Source organism: Drosophila nasuta, chromosome 3 (genome assembly GCF_023558535.2).
Source record: "Drosophila nasuta strain 15112-1781.00 chromosome 3, ASM2355853v1, whole genome shotgun sequence".
In the NCBI taxonomy this organism is placed as follows: domain Eukaryota; kingdom Metazoa; phylum Arthropoda; class Insecta; order Diptera; family Drosophilidae; genus Drosophila; species Drosophila nasuta.
In genome coordinates this window covers 21,725,656-21,744,885 of record NC_083457.1, presented here as the reverse complement: position 1 = coordinate 21,744,885, position 19,230 = coordinate 21,725,656, and the positions used below count along the sequence as shown (strand labels likewise).

General features: G+C 38.5%; 1 protein-coding gene across 1 annotated transcript; it reads left to right on the top strand.

Moving 5' to 3' along the window:
- The first annotated feature begins 459 nt into the window (after positions 1-459).
- Positions 460-18,155, top strand: LOC132794014 (myb-like protein Q). The gene is made up of 5 exons (XM_060804225.1): positions 460-1,424; positions 11,738-11,786; positions 13,939-14,071; positions 15,876-15,991; positions 16,137-18,155. Coding segments are annotated over exons 1-5 (2,319 nt in total). The 5' UTR covers positions 460-1,422.
- The last annotated feature ends 1,075 nt before the right edge of the window (positions 18,156-19,230 follow it).

Here is a 19,230-nt window from a genome sequence, read left to right as displayed (position 1 = left end):
ATATAACCAATAAAAGTGCCCAGTACATTTCGCTGGGTAATCGATCAACGCTTCGAACTGGACCTTGCACAACACATGTTGTGGTAATTCGGTTTTCGTTGGTCAAAGTCCAATTAAACTAGATCAAATGTTATTACTGTATTCAAACCAAAAACAAAAACAAAAAGAAAACAACTACTGCTTGACCAATCTTTCTTGCTTTCTTTGTCGAACTTTTCCTTTCTAGTGGAAATCTTTTCAACAATCTTGCCTGCGTTCAAGTACAAGCCGATTTCGATGTCGCGACTCGCGACTCGCAACTGTTATCAGTCAAACGGCAGGCAACATCGAACCAGCGAGCTGTGAGACATGTGTGCTGCCATTTTGAGTTTAACATTAACAGTGTCTGATTAGTTAACAGAGCCTCACGCTGTTCGGCAGCTGTCGCAACGTTGGGCGAGCGACGTCGTCGGCATGAATCGGTTTCTGAGTTTGTGTGCACCTTCCGTCGGTTTGAGATCGCCACTGCGAACAGAGCGGATAACAAATGCGTTAAATATCAAAATATATTTCGAAAATCGAAAGAAAGAAACACAAGTTGCAACAACATTTCTGAAATGCCACACAGAAAATGCAAGTAAAGTTCATGTTCAAAAAAAAAAAACAAAACCAAATGAAAGTGAAACTAAAAAGTGCATGAGAAATTTATGAAATAACTGATTTTGTTTTAAAAATCGACTTGGAAAATAATGAATACAAATTTTGAATTGCAACCAGATGAAGCAAAATAATGAATAAAATGCCCCAGTGCCAAAAGTAAAAATTAATTAAACATATATTTATCAACATACAACAACAAAATTGAAAACAACATTTTGTTCAAATAATCGAATAAAATTGAAATTGTCGCCGTAATCGCCGACAAAAGTGCAATACAATAAAATAAAATACATACACACACATGCTTATAGCAATTTATTTATTATAACAAAAATTACATATTATTAATCAATAATACACATATCAAAGCCATAACCAACAACAACAACACAACAACAAGAAATTATTGTACCTCAAAAAGTGCTGTAAAAAGTGAAAAAAAAAACAAGAGAAAAGAAAAAAATTGTAACTCGGCTTTTGTTGCATTTTTTTGCTGTGTAATTTATTTTTGTTTATGCGGCACATTTAGCATGCAATCAAAAATCAAAAATTAAATATATTTTCAACACACACACACACACACACACACACATGCACGTACACATGAGAGTTTACACGCATCTATAAATTTTTATTTCCGTTTGGATTTTTGATACTTCGCCGTGCGCTCAATGTACAACGTTTCCAACGTTTCCAGACGGCAACATACAAAAGCACAAACCCATGTTGGATTATAATTTATACCCTTAAATTTGGGGACTACAATGCGGCCAGAAATATACAATGTAAGTATTCGAAAAAGGCAATTACACAATCCAAATCGCTATACACAATCGATGCCTATTAAGATTACAGATGCGATTGCGATTACCATTTACCATTTACTATTTACCATTACCATTATTATTACGATTACAGTGTATTAAGTCATATAAGTACCAATTACGAACTGATAACTTAAGTTGACCAAAAGTGTTTTTTCTGTTTTTTGCTTTCTTTTTTCTTTTACTATCAACATTCCTAATGAATTAATTCCCCTGAAGAACTTGCATTAAACTGTTTAAATTATTTCACATTACTTTTTGTAGCTGTGTTTTATTGAAGATAGAAACCACGTGCAAGGATAGAAACCACGCCACATCCAAATCCATTTCTCATTGTCGATTCCAATCCCATTTCGCATATCAGAAACACAAAAGCAAACTCTGGGTACCTTGACCTGTGTTTTGTGCAGTTTCATTCCCCATTCGGTAACCAAATAATATCCCTATGCAGTCACAAACACAAACACAAGCGCATGCGAGAGTAATTTCACTTAAAAAACAATTTTCAAACACATAAAAAGCACAATTATATGTTTCAAACAAGAAATATGGAAAAACTGAAGCAGCAAACCTGGCAATAATTGCTATTTATAACTTGTTATGGCACCAACACATGCAAAAAATGTTAGGATAAATCCTAACATGCGACCGCACTTACTCACACATGGGAGTGTGTGTTTATGTATGTGTATATGTATATGTGCACAACCCCTTTTTAAAAAAATACAGCGAAAAGAACTTGGAAGCAAAGGCAAAGGCAAAGGGTCGACGTCGTCAGCGAGCTTCAGCTTCAGCTTCAACTTCTGCTTGTGATTGTGGCGTGTCCTGATCTCAGGACATTTACCTGAGTTATAAATCAATTGCAGCAACACAACCCTTGGCTGTTAAAAACGCTAGAGAAACGCGTGCGATTAATCAGCTTAAATATTTGTACGAGAGTTGTTGCAAGAGCTGTGAATTGGGCCCCAGTTAGACACTTCTCTCTCTCTCCCTTTCTCACTCTTGCTTCCAATTCATGCAACACCCAAATTTCAAAAGTCAAATAGGCGCTGCCACGCCTTGCGTGTGTGTGTGTGTGTGTGATAAGCAAGTTTCGTAAAAATAGACAATATTTGATTTGAGTTGCGAGTTTATTTCTTTTATTAATTAAACGGAAATGCACACTGATAAAACGCGTGTGTTGTAAAATTGAAACACATTTCCCAAGAGTTAACAATTCTGTTTCTATGTGTGTGTGTGTGTGTGTGCGGCATTTGATAAGCGCCTAAGCAAAGCTGCCAAACTGAGGTAGCAAATTCTTCATCGAGATGCAGAGGGTCTTAACTAGCTTAACAGACAATGCTGAGATAAGATTGCACAGAAATAACAATAAACGCAACTAATAATAATAATAATACATCTCTTCGAACTAAAAGCTATTTGATAGATACACAGCTGTAGCATTTATTGTGCCATAATTTTCGTGTCTAGTTCTTTATCAGCACTCCCCCCAAAAAAAATATAGAATTTATTTCTTTTCGATTCCCATTAGAATACTCCATTGATTTGATTACTCGAATAACCTGAGTAGTATCGCCAGCCAGTCACATGGAATTCTTAACAGCTGGGCTGGTTTTATTTAGATTTACAATCTGATAGATACGCATTTGGCAAATCACTAGAAAATAGCAACAAAACATCGTAAAATACATTTATGACTTGGCACATATTTGTGCAGCTTTGATTAATGCAATCACACACACACACGCACACAATCAGAGCACTCCCCCCTTCATTAGATACATGCGGTTAATCAATAGTAATATTCTAACTGTTACTAAAGTGGTTTCACCGAGTGCAGTCAGCACTCGACGATGACTTGTCAATGTGTCAATTGGTCAGCCTATACGACTGTCAGTCTCTCAGTCTCTCAGTCGGTCCGTCTGTCAGTTTGTCAGCTAATGAGCTGCCGATTAGCTAAGAGCTTTAAGGGTGCGGCGTTTAGTGTTTTGGAATTTCCACTTGAACAACTAAGTTGAGGGATTATTTAACAACAAAAAACACATTTCGTAATATCCATAACGAATGCAAATTAAATGGGCTCTAAATATTTTAAAGTCTCCAATCTATGTGAAGGTGTTTTTTTGCTACACAACTTTGTTCTAATCATGCGATAATTGCGATATTCTTAGAGACTCAAATTGTCTCTGTTTTGAACTATTTTTTAGATTCAAAGATTCAATTATAGTTCAGACAACTGATGCTTGAGTTAACTACCTGTCGCCAACTTTCCACACACGATCCACAACAACAACAACAACTTATATAAAATTATGGCGGGCGGCTTTAATAAGCAAAACATACGAAAAACAAAGATCAAGAAATACGAGCAAAAATCGTTGGCGTCGCTGTCTGAACAACAACAACAACAAAAAAAGAAAAGAAAAATAAATGTCACTTCGAGTTTTTATAATTAGGTTACGCGCGGGTGGCGAAAAGCTGCAAAAATTGAGAGCGAGAGGAGTCAAGAGCTGGGGGGAAGTTGCAACCACGATTTGCAAGAGAAAACTAAAAAGCGTTGGATTTTTATTTATATTATTGTTGATACACAAAAAAAAAGGCGCGTGTTTCGACTTAGTTGGAGCGGGTTTGATATGCTCTTTTAGAAGAGGGGGCTGTGGGAGCATCACTCAGTCATCAGCCGATTCCTTTGTCAGTGACCTCAAAAGTCACGTTTCACATAGATGTAAAATTGCTGACGTTTTCACATAAACAATGTGTAATGCATAAATATATATGATACAAAAAATATATGTTTCATGACATAAAGATTTGAATATCTGCCTCTTTTTACTTGTGAGTCAGCCCTGGAGCCGATAATGTTTATAAATAACTGTAGTAATTTTGCTAAATTCGCTACAGTTTTCTGTGTCAAATCGGACATGCCTTTCTATAGCTGCACTATAACACATGGGCTGAAAAGTCCCGGGCCTAACACATAGGTGTCGCTAGTTTTATTACAGTCACCATTTTTTCAGTTAATACAATCCTTCAGAAGACAGATGCTAAAATTTCATGATATTCTATTCATTAGTTTTTGAGTTATTGATCTTAGAGTGAGACTACTTTTGCGATTTTCAAAACAATGGATCAAAAGCAATTTCGTGTTCTAATCTTACACTGCTTCTTGATGGGAAAAAATACCGTTAAAGCAAAGCTTTGACTTTGTTATGGGGACTCCTCTCTCCATCAGAAACAACAATTAAACGTTGGTTTGGTTGGCCCATGAGTTATATATAAATGATAAAAAATAATATCTAAATATTAATGTTTCTAAGCGGGGACTTTTCTCTCGGCTGTGAGCTGAAATTGATGACAATTTTTTAGATAAACATCTGAAAGTAAATAGATCGATTTACCATGTAATACAGCTGTCAGGCAAAAGATCGATTGTGAACTTATATTTCTTCATACTCTACTTTTAGCACAAATACAACTGTCTCGATATAAATTAGAATCACTTAGCTAAACCATAGGCAGTAGATAGTCTACTATAATACTTTTCGAATTCCCCCTTCCAAAAAAAAAATAATATCAAACTTTGTGGTTCGTGCCCTCTTTAAAGGCGATTACGCAAATTATGAATATTGTTTTGGTTTTAGTGCTGCGCTTATAGGATTTTAGTTGATTTGTTTATGGTTTTATGGCTCTTTATGGTCAGATCCAATTGAACTCAATGTCGTTTTTCTGTTTAGCAGATTTGCCGTGGAACTTACTTGGCTTAATCGAAAGAAATAAACCCCATGTGGATTTCGGCTGCGTATCTAGAGTTCTGGTAGTTAAAACCTATCGTATTCCCTAGCCCATACAGCAACAAGAACAACAACAAGAACAACAACAAGAACAACAACAAGAACAACAACAAGAACAAGAATAATAACAATAGCAATAGCTGGGTATCAATGCAAAGCGAGTCTAGAAGTGCGACGCGCAGTTTTTATCTTATCGGCAACACGTTCAAAAAAATAAATATATACATATATATGTATATATATAGTATACTATAGTACTATAACGAAAAATACGCCATTTACTCGTATTTGTAGTCGCAGTTGTACTAAGTTGAGTCGTTTAGTCGGAGCTCCCCATAGACATGCTATGCGTATAAATAAAATAATAATAACAAAGCGCCGAAAACGCTTTTTTGTGTGTCTTTTTGTTATTATTATTATTATTGTTTTTGTTTTTTTTTAATACTTTTTATTATTTCTTCATCAAGAAATAAAGTCACGGCCCTCAAGTGTTTGTTGTTTATTTTGGTATTTAGCCAGTTGCAACAACCAAAGTTGTATATAAATAAAAATTACAATTATATATATGTATATATAAATAGTATGGACAACTTATCGCCTGGCTAGGGCTTACAAATTTTCGACTACTTAGTATATATAGTATAGTTTGTATTTCGTGTCGCGGCGGGTGGGCGACGCTTTCTTTTTATGTTGTTTGTATTATAAAACAATTGAAATACCTTTGCTGTGCGACAGAGATGACACTACAGCGGCGGTGGCGTGTGAGATGGTGCGAGACAGTGGGAGAGAGGGAGAGAAAGCTAGTGGGTGAGCAACAGACAGTTGCAGTGGCAGATAAATCACGACAAAGTCCAATACGTGGCTGTAAAATTTTTCAATTTATGCAAATATTTGCATTACAAATTACCAAGTCGAGGGCTAAGTTGCCCCTTCCACCCCTCCCCTCTACACCTATTTGACTGCAGCTCTGCGTAGCGACAGCTGCTTAGGGCCAACGTCAACGTCGTCGTCAACGTCGCGTGGTTGCACCTGACCTACAATGTGCAGCGACTGTCTTCTGCTGCTTCATCGTGTTGTCTCAGCGTGTCTTGTGAAAAACAACAAACACACCCACTTTGCATGCACACAACCCAAGTTGATCACAAGATCTGACTGAGATTGCAAAATCAACGCATCACATTTTTGGGAGAAAATTAGAAAGTTCGGATGAATCAATTAATACCTTACACACATTCCCAAGCATATTCGTCAGCAATTGCATTCTAATCATCTACAAAGTCAGCACTCTAATTCCCACTGGGTACCCAATTGAATCGACAGGTTGATCATGATGATGAGGTGTCATGCATTGCACTCGCACTCAATGTTTGCTCACCTTGGAGTCAGTCTGTCAGCTCCCCACCCGACCCCAGCCAATTCCTCCCATTTCTCAAGCGCTGTCTGGCCAATATTGACTCTTTGAGAAAGTTGCGCTTGTCGCCTAGCACAACAAAATCTATTTGGCTTTAGACGCTGCCACTTAAGTAGCTCCTCTGACTCTGACTCTACCTCGAACTCTGTCTGGCTTATCAGGGAAAGAGACGCAGAAAGCAGCGCTGTGAGTTGAAAGCGGCTTATCAGCCCTGCAGCTGCGAACTCTTGTTACCCATACCAAAAAGCGCATTAGATACAAAAAAAAACAGAAAACGTAAATCCCCCGAGCAACCCCTCAACCCCTCAGCCTCTCAGAGCATTTTGCTCTCAATTGTCGCCGTGTTATTTTCACGCCTATTTGAGAATTATGCAGCAACAAACCTTTTAGATACTTACTACATTCCACAAGGGGTTCTGGGCATCTGCTAATGAGCTCAGATTTGTGTAACGGCACGGCGGAGGCTTAGACTCAGGTTCGGTTTGGGTTGGGCTCGACTCCATCTGGGACCTGATAACGTGCCCTCAGACTCAGCTCGCGTGCATGTCAAATTATTTGCACCATCTCGCACTCGTCTCCACCTGGGTACGAGAGTTTCTCGCAGAGAGTGCTTGCACTCAAACCAAACCCACAACCAACAACACTGGCTTATCGCTAGAGTACACTGAACTTGTCACTGTTGCGCTCTTGTTTCGTGCCTCACTCTGAATGCTATTCATAACATATTTGGGGCGTTATTGTTCCTCTCCTACAAGTTCAAGTGCTTTGGCTTCTGGGAAAAAACCACAAGGCAACTCATGCGAAAAGTATGCTAAAAATTCAGTGCACCAAAAAAATAAATGGCAATTACAAATTACGAAAGCTAGACAATGACTAAAATTTGTTATATATAAATTCTAAAGCAACGCGTTTACAATTATGTATTATTTAAATACATTTTAATACTTTTGTAAACTAATTTTATTAGGTAGATTTTGCTCGCAAGTCATTAAAGTAATAGCATTGTAATTTATGCCATGGAAAATCTCATAAAAATTATATAAATATTTTCGTATTTGAATATAATGTGCACACAACAATCCCAGGCCAGAACAAAGAGCAAAACAAACCGAAAATAAAATAAAACAACTGGCAACTGTCAAAGTCAGTAAACTCATCGTAGCGACGTTCCCTTTGAACTTCATTAAAGCGCACGCCCCTAAACAGAACAGAACCGAACAGCAGCAAAAGCAACAGCAACAAAACAACAATAAACCAACAAGCAGGAACAACGACAAGAAGACAAAGTGCACAGCAAGGCAAGAGTTGCAATTGCAGCCGGCACAGGACAGGAACAGGGAGTGAAACATGCACCTCTGAGGGAGTGGGGAGAGAGGTTGCAGATCTGGGTTGGGGGTTGTCGACGACGACGACGACGACGATGAAAACGAAAACGGCAAAAAAAAAAGCGCAAGGTGGATGATGCAAGAGTATTAAATAACGCGAAGTTGCAAAGCAACCCCTAAAAACAAAAGCAAACGAAAATTGCATTAAGTGCAGCATGGCAAATAGAGTGGCCGAACATTAGGGTGACCATCATCATCATCATTGTACGCACAATTGACAGCAGGAAATTTCACACTTGGACACGGTGCACACGTGGCATGGGACAAAGGGAGGAAGGGAGTTTGCTGCTGTAATTGTTATTAACCGATTACATGATTGATGAGGCAGCTGGAAAAGAGAAGAAGAGAGAGAGAGAGAGAGAGAAAGCACACGTGGCAGCAATCAGCGAGCACTTGAGAGTGAAAGGATTGCTTTATGTTTTGGCCATCGTGCAATTTGACACTTTTGTCACTTTTGTGGCTTTAACTTATCGCAAATCTTGACCCAACACTTTCGGGTTGTCTGCCCTGAACTGGACACGAATCGAATGTCTTAATCTAATCACTGTCGCATTCCGCACATTCTGGTAGCATACGCATTTTGCCTTAAGTACCTGCGATTAAATCGAAATCAGGAATCAACAAGTCCCGCATGAAACGTGTGACACGTGTTGGCCAACTGAATGTAAACAACATGAGCAGCAACAACAACGCGAAACAAGTTTGCAAAAAGCAAATTGTATTTGAATTTAAATTAGATATTGAATGGGTTGAATGAATTCTTTGAGTTTGAGCTGAGTTTGTTTGTACTCGTTGTGAGTTGTGGTTGACAAGTTTTTTTTTGTAGCAAGAGTTGCGTTTAGCATTTAATCTGGCAAGTGGATCAAGCTCTTGATTTGCATTCGAATACAAATACAAAAACAAAATACGGGTCTATTCGAATGGTCAAATGTGCGAACTAATTATGGCTAGGAGAATAAAAACCACAACATGTCCGAGATTAGATTGCTAGTGACGTAGGCCGCTCAAGTATGTCCGCTCAATTGCCACAGACAGACAGCGATCAAGAGCGAGCGAGAGAGAGAGAGTGTCGAGCATTTGATTCTAATCGTCATTCAGCTTTTCACATGCATCTGTATTAGTGAGCTTTTGAAAGCGCCGCTTGATGCCTAAGCAAGCTGTCAAGCAGCTGCCTGTGGGTGTGTGTGTGTGTGTGTGTGTGTGTGTGTGTGTGTGTGTGTGTGTGTGTAAGCTGCGACAATTTTCCCACTGCAACACAATCAACCGGGTGGTCCTGCAGAGCCACTCAGCGAATACAGGCACGTTCCTTTCGAATTGAAGCCAAATTCCTTGGCGGGGAAAACTTGTAAAGTAGCTGAAAATATTCACGATCCAGCAGTCAAGAACGAGCCAAAAAATAGGGAAGGCGAAAGAGAAAGAGAGCGGGAGTAGAAGAGGGAGCTGTTCAATATGCAAAGCACATGGCCTAAGGAACGTCGCCTATTGCGTCAGTCTTACAATCGGAATCAGAATCTGATTCCCCGCCAGACAACAGACAACAGACAGCAGAGAGAAAAAAAAGCGAGCGAAGACGAAACGTTCTAAAAACTTAACTCAAGTTCATTTGGGCGTCTGTTGTGCTTCTGTCTGCATACCAAAAAGGTAATTATTAGTCGCATTGTAAAGGAAACAAAAGTAAAGCACAGACATGCCAGGCCCTAGAAGTAATATCAAATTACATACATGAGAAATGTGGCATATACAGATATAATACATAGAAGTTGAATAGAATACCCAAGACAACTTCTTGTTATAGGAGTATGTCGAGTGCGGTTTAGCTACGGGTCACATGCCGGCATTAACTGAGTTTTTGTGTATACATATGTGTATGTGTATGTGTTTTAGAAACTGGCCTCTGGGGTTTTCATTTCCATTTCGGTTTCAATTCGCTGCGAAATGTGGCGCTAGAGTAGGTAGAAATGATCTACCATAAACAATTCAATGAAATGGAGATTGAGCTTGACTAGAAAGTTCCAATTTGAGGCGACGATACACGATATGAGCTTTCAAGAGATTCATCAATGAACGGCAGCAAAAGCTTTAATGCGCTTTAACCGTATGAAAGTCGTGCTTGTTTATTATTTGTGCAAGTAATCAGAAGTGTACCAGAAGATTTACGGTTTCAGCTGTCGTCCATTGAAATTGAAGTTGCCTAACTCAAAGTTATGCCGAATGCAAGCTAAACATAAATTAAACTAATACGCAAAAAAAAAAAGAAAAACGCAAACCAGAACACAAACAAAGCTTGATTTAATTGCTTGGCAAAGCGAAATCGTCGCACACTCTGCAACCAGAGAACTGAGCTCAGTTGAGTTGAGTTGAGTTTGACCAACAGACGCCTCATCAATGAATTTGCGAAATTATTTGAAGCTTACGAGAGAATCCATTCCGAATACGAATTCAAGTATTCGTTTATTCGTTTTATTGTCTGCTGTGAAATTGAAAAATGATAAAAATCGCACAGAGGCCAAAAGGCATTTGATTCTTGATTCCATAACTACTACTACAACTTCTGCGTTTACGAGCAAACCTTTTCTACATATTCTTTTCTTTTTTTTTTCCATATTTTTTCTTTTTGGGGACTGCCCACTGCGAGGGCAAAGCGTTTTGGCACGCCACAGAATTGGGCACTGTAATTTGCAAATGGCACTGGCCTCTGCCTCTGCCTCTGCCTTTGGTTCGATGTGGTTTGGGTTTGGGTTTTGCTTTTGGTCCCGGGTCGCACTTTCAGGTTTTTATGAAAAAATTTGTCGATGGTCTCTTGTATTGATTTCTCTCGTGCACTTTTCGAGCCGTCTTTGTTGCCTTTGTTATTATTTGTGGCTTGTGCGCGATTTTCACTTTTCAAAAAAGCAGCGAACAAGCAAAGAAATGCAAAGAAAAGAAAAGAAACGAGAATAGAATGGAATGGAATGGTGGAATGGCATGGAATAAGAGACCTTCGTCTTAAGAAACTACCCTTCAAGTGTTGTTGGTTCTTTGGTTCTTTGGTTCAGCAGCGCTCTCTAAGCTGAAATCAATGACCTTTTCGGCCTGTGCCGGGTCCCTTCCAAAGGGGATTAGTCAGCGTCAGCGTCAGTATTGCATACAAATACTATATATATCTGCCAGTTTATAAATATACATACTATAATATACTACTATATGGTTGGCCGATCGATAGTCTCGGGCTTTTTCCATAAACAATTTCGAGTGCGTGTTGACATTGGGCCAGAGCAAAAGTTGCTCAGTGTCAGTAGTGCTCTTGTAGTATTCGTGAATACTACTCAAAGTCGCTCTTATGGTTGAGCTAGCTTTTGTTTAAAGAGCTCACGATCATCTACGAAATGAGATGAGAGATGACTTAATTGTTGTTTCACTTTTGTCAGCTGACAGCTTCCCTCATTCTCTGATCATATTCCCAAGTCTCAATCTCAATCACAATCACAATAACAGTCACAGTCACATTCACAGTCGGAAGTTGTTTTTGAAAACGCAACAAAACTGAAATCAATAAACAGACAGTAATTAATAATCATTAATAATCTGTATGATTTATGCTAATTTGTTGCTTATAACGTTTTATTTATAGGCGATATCGTAAGTTTGCTTTATACGATCGTCAAAAACATACTCAGTATTCTCATCTCTCCTTCTCTCTACTTACAGGTTACTACAGTTCATGCTGCTCAATGCCAGGATTATTTTTATACTGATGGTAAGTTCAAGAACCCCTTCTGAGAGTATTGCTTTAGACAAGGAATTACCAGTGTAATTCGTAGGGTAGCTTAAAGTCGAGCTTCACTTGTATTAAGTATTTGCCACGTACTTGTCGATGACTTTGCTGAACTGTGAATGGGCGTGTTCATATTATTTTATTAAAGATCATATTGCTTTGATTGATTTACGACGTGTTTAGCTGTAAAATGTGTACAGGAAAAACGCAATGAAGCCTCATAGATGAAGTTACCTCAGCTCAGTATTAATTTGATACTAAAATTTAAGCTCCTCCAGCTTAGAATACCTAAAGATGATCGCATGATTTTTTATTTGGCTTTCATCGATACAAACATTGTTGGTATTCCACAATACAAAATAGTAATAAAACTTCACATTGTTGTGATAGTTGTTGTTGTCATTGTTTTCAGCACTCCAAATAATTATCATAAAAAAATAACCGAAATATCAATATGCGTGTAGTATTTCTTTCCGTTTGATTATTATAACAAGATCGAGTGTGTAATCATAAGTGAAATGTGGAAAGAGAGGGAAACTTGATGGGGCGGGGAGAGGGGTATTACGATATCTGAGGCGGTCAGCGTGTGGCGTGTGTATAAATATATGTGTGTGTATGTGTGTGTGTGTACATTGGAGTGGCTTCAACCGACTTTTGCTGTGGATCTGTTTTGAGGCACTGGCTCAGGGTCTGGTCTCTGTTGCACAGACACTTGAGTCGAGAAACATAGTAATAAAAATAAGAAATAATAATAATAATAATTATGATTATTCCACACACACAAACACACATGTGCGTTAAAACGTCATTGAACTATGGAAGAGGTCGCACGTCATTTACGCAGCCCATCAAAAAAGACTCAAAACTCAAAAATGAAAACTGAAGACAGAAAACGAACAATTTTATGAGTAGCACAAACAGCAGGCCCCCCACAAAAAGTTAGAGCGGAAGGAGAATTATGGGGGGGGGAGAGAGAGGAATGTATATAAAATAAACTGACACTTTTGGTTATTGCTGTTTGATTTTGTGTCAACTTGAAAATGATGAAACGCTGACAAGCAGATGAAAAACTCATGTTAAGGAATCACGCAACTGCCATTTGCCCAAAAGAGATAGTCACATAGAGAGAGAGAGAGAGAGAGAGGGGGGAACCTCAACCAATTTGCAGTTATGAACAATACACAAATAATAACTCTAATTCCACTTACTATATGCACTTGCAACTCGGCTGTGTGCCGTGTGGCAAGCCCATTAAAAGCCAGAGCGATAAAAAATAAGTTGTAGATACATTTATGAATTTATAGATATCATTTATTTATACTATATATAGATTTTATGCCTTGTTCTGCTGACTCTGCAGCTTTGGCATATCATTTTTGCGATATCATCAATCCCTGGAAATGTTTATGCAAATTGCGGTAAAAAACGTGTCGCTGATAGACAAAACATGGCACAGACACGTGGTGTCTGTCTGCCACAGCTCTTAGCCAACTTGACAACAGAAGTGTTGATCAATTTGGCAGATTATACTTGTCTGCAAAAGTTTGAAAACTTTGATTGATTATAGGTATTGATGAACCTTACAGCAAAATAGCTTTTAATTTGAACAAATTCTAAGGGAAAGTAAAGGTAAAAAAGGTAAATTAATTAAAAATTAAAGAAGTAAATGAAATGATAATAATGTAGTCCTGACTAAGCACAGATCGTATAATAGTCGACAGACTCAGCTTTCAGTTAGATTAACTTTATAATTTAAGCGGCAGCTGCGACCTTCGGTCAGAGTTGTCGCTACAATGTTCAGGATTAGCTTATGCTCCATTCAAAAACCAATTTGGAGAGCTACCATAACACACACACAAGTCGGTCCGCTTTAATGGTCACTGGCTGACCGACACACACAGAGGCTCAACTTTGACCATAAAATACAATAAATGAAGAAAAGGGAAAGGAGAGAAACCTTTGGCCATTCTATGTCACATCTGCGTACAGTTCGGGCATCGGGCTCATAATAAAAAGCTCATCGTATTAATGGAAATTTATGGTCAAATGGAGGCAGGATTAGCTGGCGGTTGTGTTTATACTTTGCGTATACAATACACTAAATATATATTCTCTGTTCTCTCTTGTGTTGCAGGTAATGCTTGCTCTTGTAACGACAACATGTGCAAAAGCCGACGAATTCATACTAACACTCAAGACCCACAACAATCGGGCGCTGCACATCAATGCCCAGGGCAGAGTGTCGGCAGAAGATATATCACTGGCACGTAAGTACGATCTGTCTACTATATGTTTTATAAGCTAAGATTATATCTATATTTTTATATACAATATGTTAGTATCCCGAATTTATTTTGGGTTGTATTTCATCAATTCATGTTCGCCTTTTTTCACTCTTTTAGTACGATGTGACTAACTATATATAATACTAATATACTATTACTATAACTACACTTAAATTCAGATATATTTCAATATTTAATATACTATCTTTGGGCGATTCGTTGGTTTTTTCTTTGCTCATCAATTTACGTTTTCCTTTTTTCATTCATCCAATACAATCTGACCATCTATATTAGTATATAGTATACTATAAACCTATAACTATGCTAAGACTCCCATATGTTTCTAATATACCAGCTTGCCTCGATTTATTTTGGGGGATTCGATTGTTTTTTCGTTGCTCAACAATTTACTTTTTGCTTTTTTCACTCATCCAGTACGATCTGACCATCTATATACTACTATAACTATGCTAAGACTCCTATATTTTTCTAATATACCAGCTTGCCTCGATTTATTTTGGGCGATTCGTTGGTTTTTTTCTTGCTCATCAATTCAGTTTCACTTTCTCCCTCTCTCGCACGCACGCACGCTTTACTTAGTCGAATGGCATTTAAATTGAATTGGCATTTATTTTGAACTCTGTTGCTGTCTGTGCATATTGTGGGCTTAATTAAATTATTGGTAATTTAATATTTGATTGATGTTATGCCCCGCCATGGGCGCCAGTTCCACACACGACGATTGCGGTTTCAATTTATTTCTTTTGTTTTTTCTTCTTTTTTTTATGTACTGTTTTTGTTTGAATTCATGCGGTTTTTCCGAGCCGTTTGTCATTCGCCTTTTAGTGCCGCTCTCTTCGGCTCAGTGGGTGAAGTTCAGGAGCAGACGCTGGCGATAGTCGGCCGATCTCTAAGTGGGTTGATCTCTACACGAAAGTGACAGCAGTCACAAGCAATAAGCGTGGGAAGACACACGTAACTGTACTGAGAAGACCAACAATGAATCTAATAGACATAGATAGAGGAATATGTTTTATTTATAAAATACTTTCTGCACTTGCTAATAAATAAATATCACAACTATTGTGGCTGCTTTTCGCACGTGAAATATGATAGTGAGAAGAAGAGAGGTAGCTTCTTAATAAATTAAGTGAAACACTCGTTGTTTTGTCAGTTTGGTATTTTATCTTATCTTCTTGATACTTATGTATTTGGCTAGTTGTTTTTCGTTCAAAGGGAATACTTGGGCTTAAGTGCCAAACTTGCCAGACTTAGCCAATTTGATCGATTTGTTTGTTGTGGCGTTGCCATATAGAAGGTCCCTTCCCCCTCATAGGGGGTTGGGGGTACACTCATGCAATGCGCACGTGAAGATCGTTTTTGGAAGAGGGAGAGGATTCAAGTGGTTTTCAGGGTTAAACATCCGTTGAAATTTTTTGGGCCACACTCGAGGAAGTTCAACGACTGTCAAGCATAAGTTTTGTAGGTTCGATTGGCGCAGCCTGATAAAGAGCCCTACCATTCTATATATGAAGGAGTGTATACCATATAAAGTTAATTTCATTAAATGTCCGATTCTTGTTTCTATCGCTGTCCCGTGCCGCCGCCACTCAAGAGTGCTAATCAAACCTATCATAACTTTATCGAAAACCTTTCAATTAATTGGGTTATCTTCGCGTTGAAGTGTGCGTTCGATTCTAGCATTAAATATTTACTTAACTAACAGAAAAACTATGTTTGCCTATAATTAATTAAAATTCTTCTTACTCTTACTCTCTCTCTTCAGAATCCTTCAAAATGGAAGGTGTTGGCGATGTTTTCGACGAGGATTTCAAAATCAGCATCTACGCCAAGGATGTGGACTATTACTTGTGCTTCGCCCAAGGCAAACTTGTTGGAAAGGTGAGATTGATTTATTTGTATTTTAAAGTAATGTTTAAGATGGGAGATTCTGAATTATATCCGATTTAAAGAAGGGAAATATACGAAATTTAACCGTTTGCTTTAACAATCCCTTTGCTTTTGTCTGCTTTCATTTCGATTGCAGAGAAACGTCACAAACGATTGCCACTTCAAGGAGACAATGGATCGGGGCTATTACCAATACACCAATGCCTACAATCCACAGCTGAGAGTGGGCATCAAGCGCAATTCTCGGCCCTATGGGCCTAGGGATCAGCTGAAGCCGAGGCGGTTGCGAAATGTTTGCTTCCTGTTCAACCTTGTGAATGCCAAAGACTTTCGCAGCAATTTGGACGCCTGGGCGAGAAGCAGTAGCAGCAGTACAACAACGAGCACCACAACAACAACCACAACAACAACAACAACAACAACATCGACAACAACAACAACAACGCCCAGTCCAATGGTCGAGGCAGTGACAAAGCGAGCACGTGGCAAGCACCAGAGTCGCGTGCAGCCAGCAACAACAACAAAAAGAATAACAGCAACAAGTATTAATAGCGATAGTTCTTCTACCCACAACAACCACAACAGCAACAGCAACAACAACAACAACAACAATAGCCTTAAGTCCTACAATCAAGCGAACAGCGATGCGCTGCGTGAGCAACAGATTATGAAACACAATAAGGAGCATCAGCAGCGCATGCAACGCGTGCAACATCGCCAGCGACAGAAGCAATCGCATCGCCAGAATCAAAAGCAGAAACAGCGACTGCGTCTGAGCAATGCCAGCTCCAATGCTGCTGGTGCGATGCAGAAGCCGCAGCCTAAGAATTTGATGGTGCGTCACCATCACAACAATGCAACGTTGCAGGAGCAACGACGCCGCCGACGCATGCAACGCCGTCGGCAGCAGCAGCAGCAACAGGAGGAAGAGGAAGAGGAACAACAGCAGCGGCGGCAACAATCAGCTGAGCAATTGCCAACAGCGTCGTCCTCCTCCTCGTCCTCGTACACGGCAACAGCAGCATCGACGGCGCTGACAGCAACCGTTTCGTTGGCGCCATCGGCGCTCAATCTGTTCGCCATGCTGGCGGCCAGTCGACGTAAGCGGGGACGCCGAAAACGTGCCACGTCCGGTGGCAGCAACGGAGGCGGTGCTGACATGGATATGCAGCTGGTGGAGCAGACATCCCAGCAGCAACAGCAACAGTTACAGCAGCAGCAGCAGGATGTTGTCGATGCTGAGCTACACAATGAATACTCAAAAGCCTATGTTAATAGTAATTTAAAGTTAATGCAAAAACAAATACTACATTTAAATAGTAATAGCCCTAATGTTAATAATGCAATACCTGCCTTGCCAAAAAACTACAACTACTTGTACAGTAACGAGCATTATAATATGAATACTAAAAGTAGCACGACTGATTCTAGTAGTTTAGACACTAGCCCTAAGTTCGATAGTCCAAATAGCCATAGCCATAGCCATAGCGATAGCCATAGCGATAGCCATAGCGATAGCCATAGCGATAACGATAACGATAGCCATAACGATAGCCATAGCGATAGCCAGTTGAGAGAGTCGAGGGAGTCGTTCAATTTCGAAGAGAACATTGACAATAATCTTAAGGAGCAAGTGAATAACGATCGAATTGAAGCTGCCACAGTGGCAGCAACTGCTGATGATGATGATAATGATGATGTTGTTCTTCTTGTTGTTGCCACAAATCGCAATCATATTGATGCTAATAATATAAACGACGATCGACAAGGCAACAACAGGAATGATAACAACAACAACAATAATAATAATAATAATAATATTCAAAGTAGTAGTGATGAAAGCCAGCAAGAAGAAGATCAGCTGCAGAGTTCCTTAACTGGTTTTCAACTGCAGCAACAGCAACAGCAACAGTTGCAACAACAGCAACAGCAGCAGCAGCAGCAACAACAACAACCTAATATTATTAATTTAAATGCAAATATTAATGTTGTTAACGATGATAACGATGATCATCGTAATCACAATAGTAATTATAATGAGCAATTTGCGAATGACGATGAAACGATACGAATTCAAAATAAATATGAAACACATATAGTACAATACAAACCTGACGTATTCATTTCAAAACAACAATTGGGATGGGAGTTTTAGGTACTCGGGATACTGAAGGATTGAAGAATTGAATGTGGTAAGTAATATCCTTAATTCTCTAAAATTCAACATATACGAGACGCCTAATACAAATTCTGTTAATTTACTCGAATAATTCACTTTTGAAACGTTCTTCAAAATCATGTATTTGAATCTTTCCAAGTTCAGAATTAATAGTCTTAAAAATCTCCTGAGTGCTGTCAAATAAATTTTGTGACAGAATTTAAGAAGAATTCCTTATAAATTAGCTTGAAAAATGTGAAAAATAATGATTTCATTTGAAAACAACAATTGGGATGTGGGAGTTTTAAGTACTCGGGATACTGAAGGATTGAAGAGTTGAATTTGGTAAGTAATATGCATAAATCAGCTAAAATTCAACATATACGAGACGCTTAGTACAACTTCTGTAAATTTACTTGAAAAAGCCACTTTTAAAACGTTCTTCAAAATCATGTATTTGAATCTTTCCAAGTTCAGAATTAATAGTCTTAAAAATCTCCTGAGTGCTGTTAAATAAATTCTATGACAGAATTTAAGAATATTTCCTTATAAATCAGTTGAAGAGCTTGGTGAGTATAAAATAAAAATGTGAAAAGTTGTGATTATCAAAATGCTGATGGTGCACAAAAGTTAAACTCATATTGAAATAATAAATGATATAGAAAATACTAACTAAACTACTATTATAGCTTTTATTCAATGCTTTAGTTGACTATCTCTTGTATTTTATAGTCTACCATATATTATATGTATCTTTTGGTATAACTATAGTCGAGCACACTCTTAATTTCTTACTTATTAATAATTTCTAAGAAAGGAAGAATGTTGAGACGAATCCCAGATAAAAATGTTCGAGATCGACTAGGTTTCTATGTAGGACTAGAATAAATCATTTTTGTTGAAATAGCTTTTCGATATATATCAATGTCGAACTCGAATAAATGTTTTCCCTTTGGTTATGATCTTCTGACCTACTGAACTCACAAGTCGCGGCGAGGTCACTTTATGAATGTTTTCCAAACCGGAAATAATCAGCATCATCTTTGGTGAATTCAACTCAATGAAAACCATA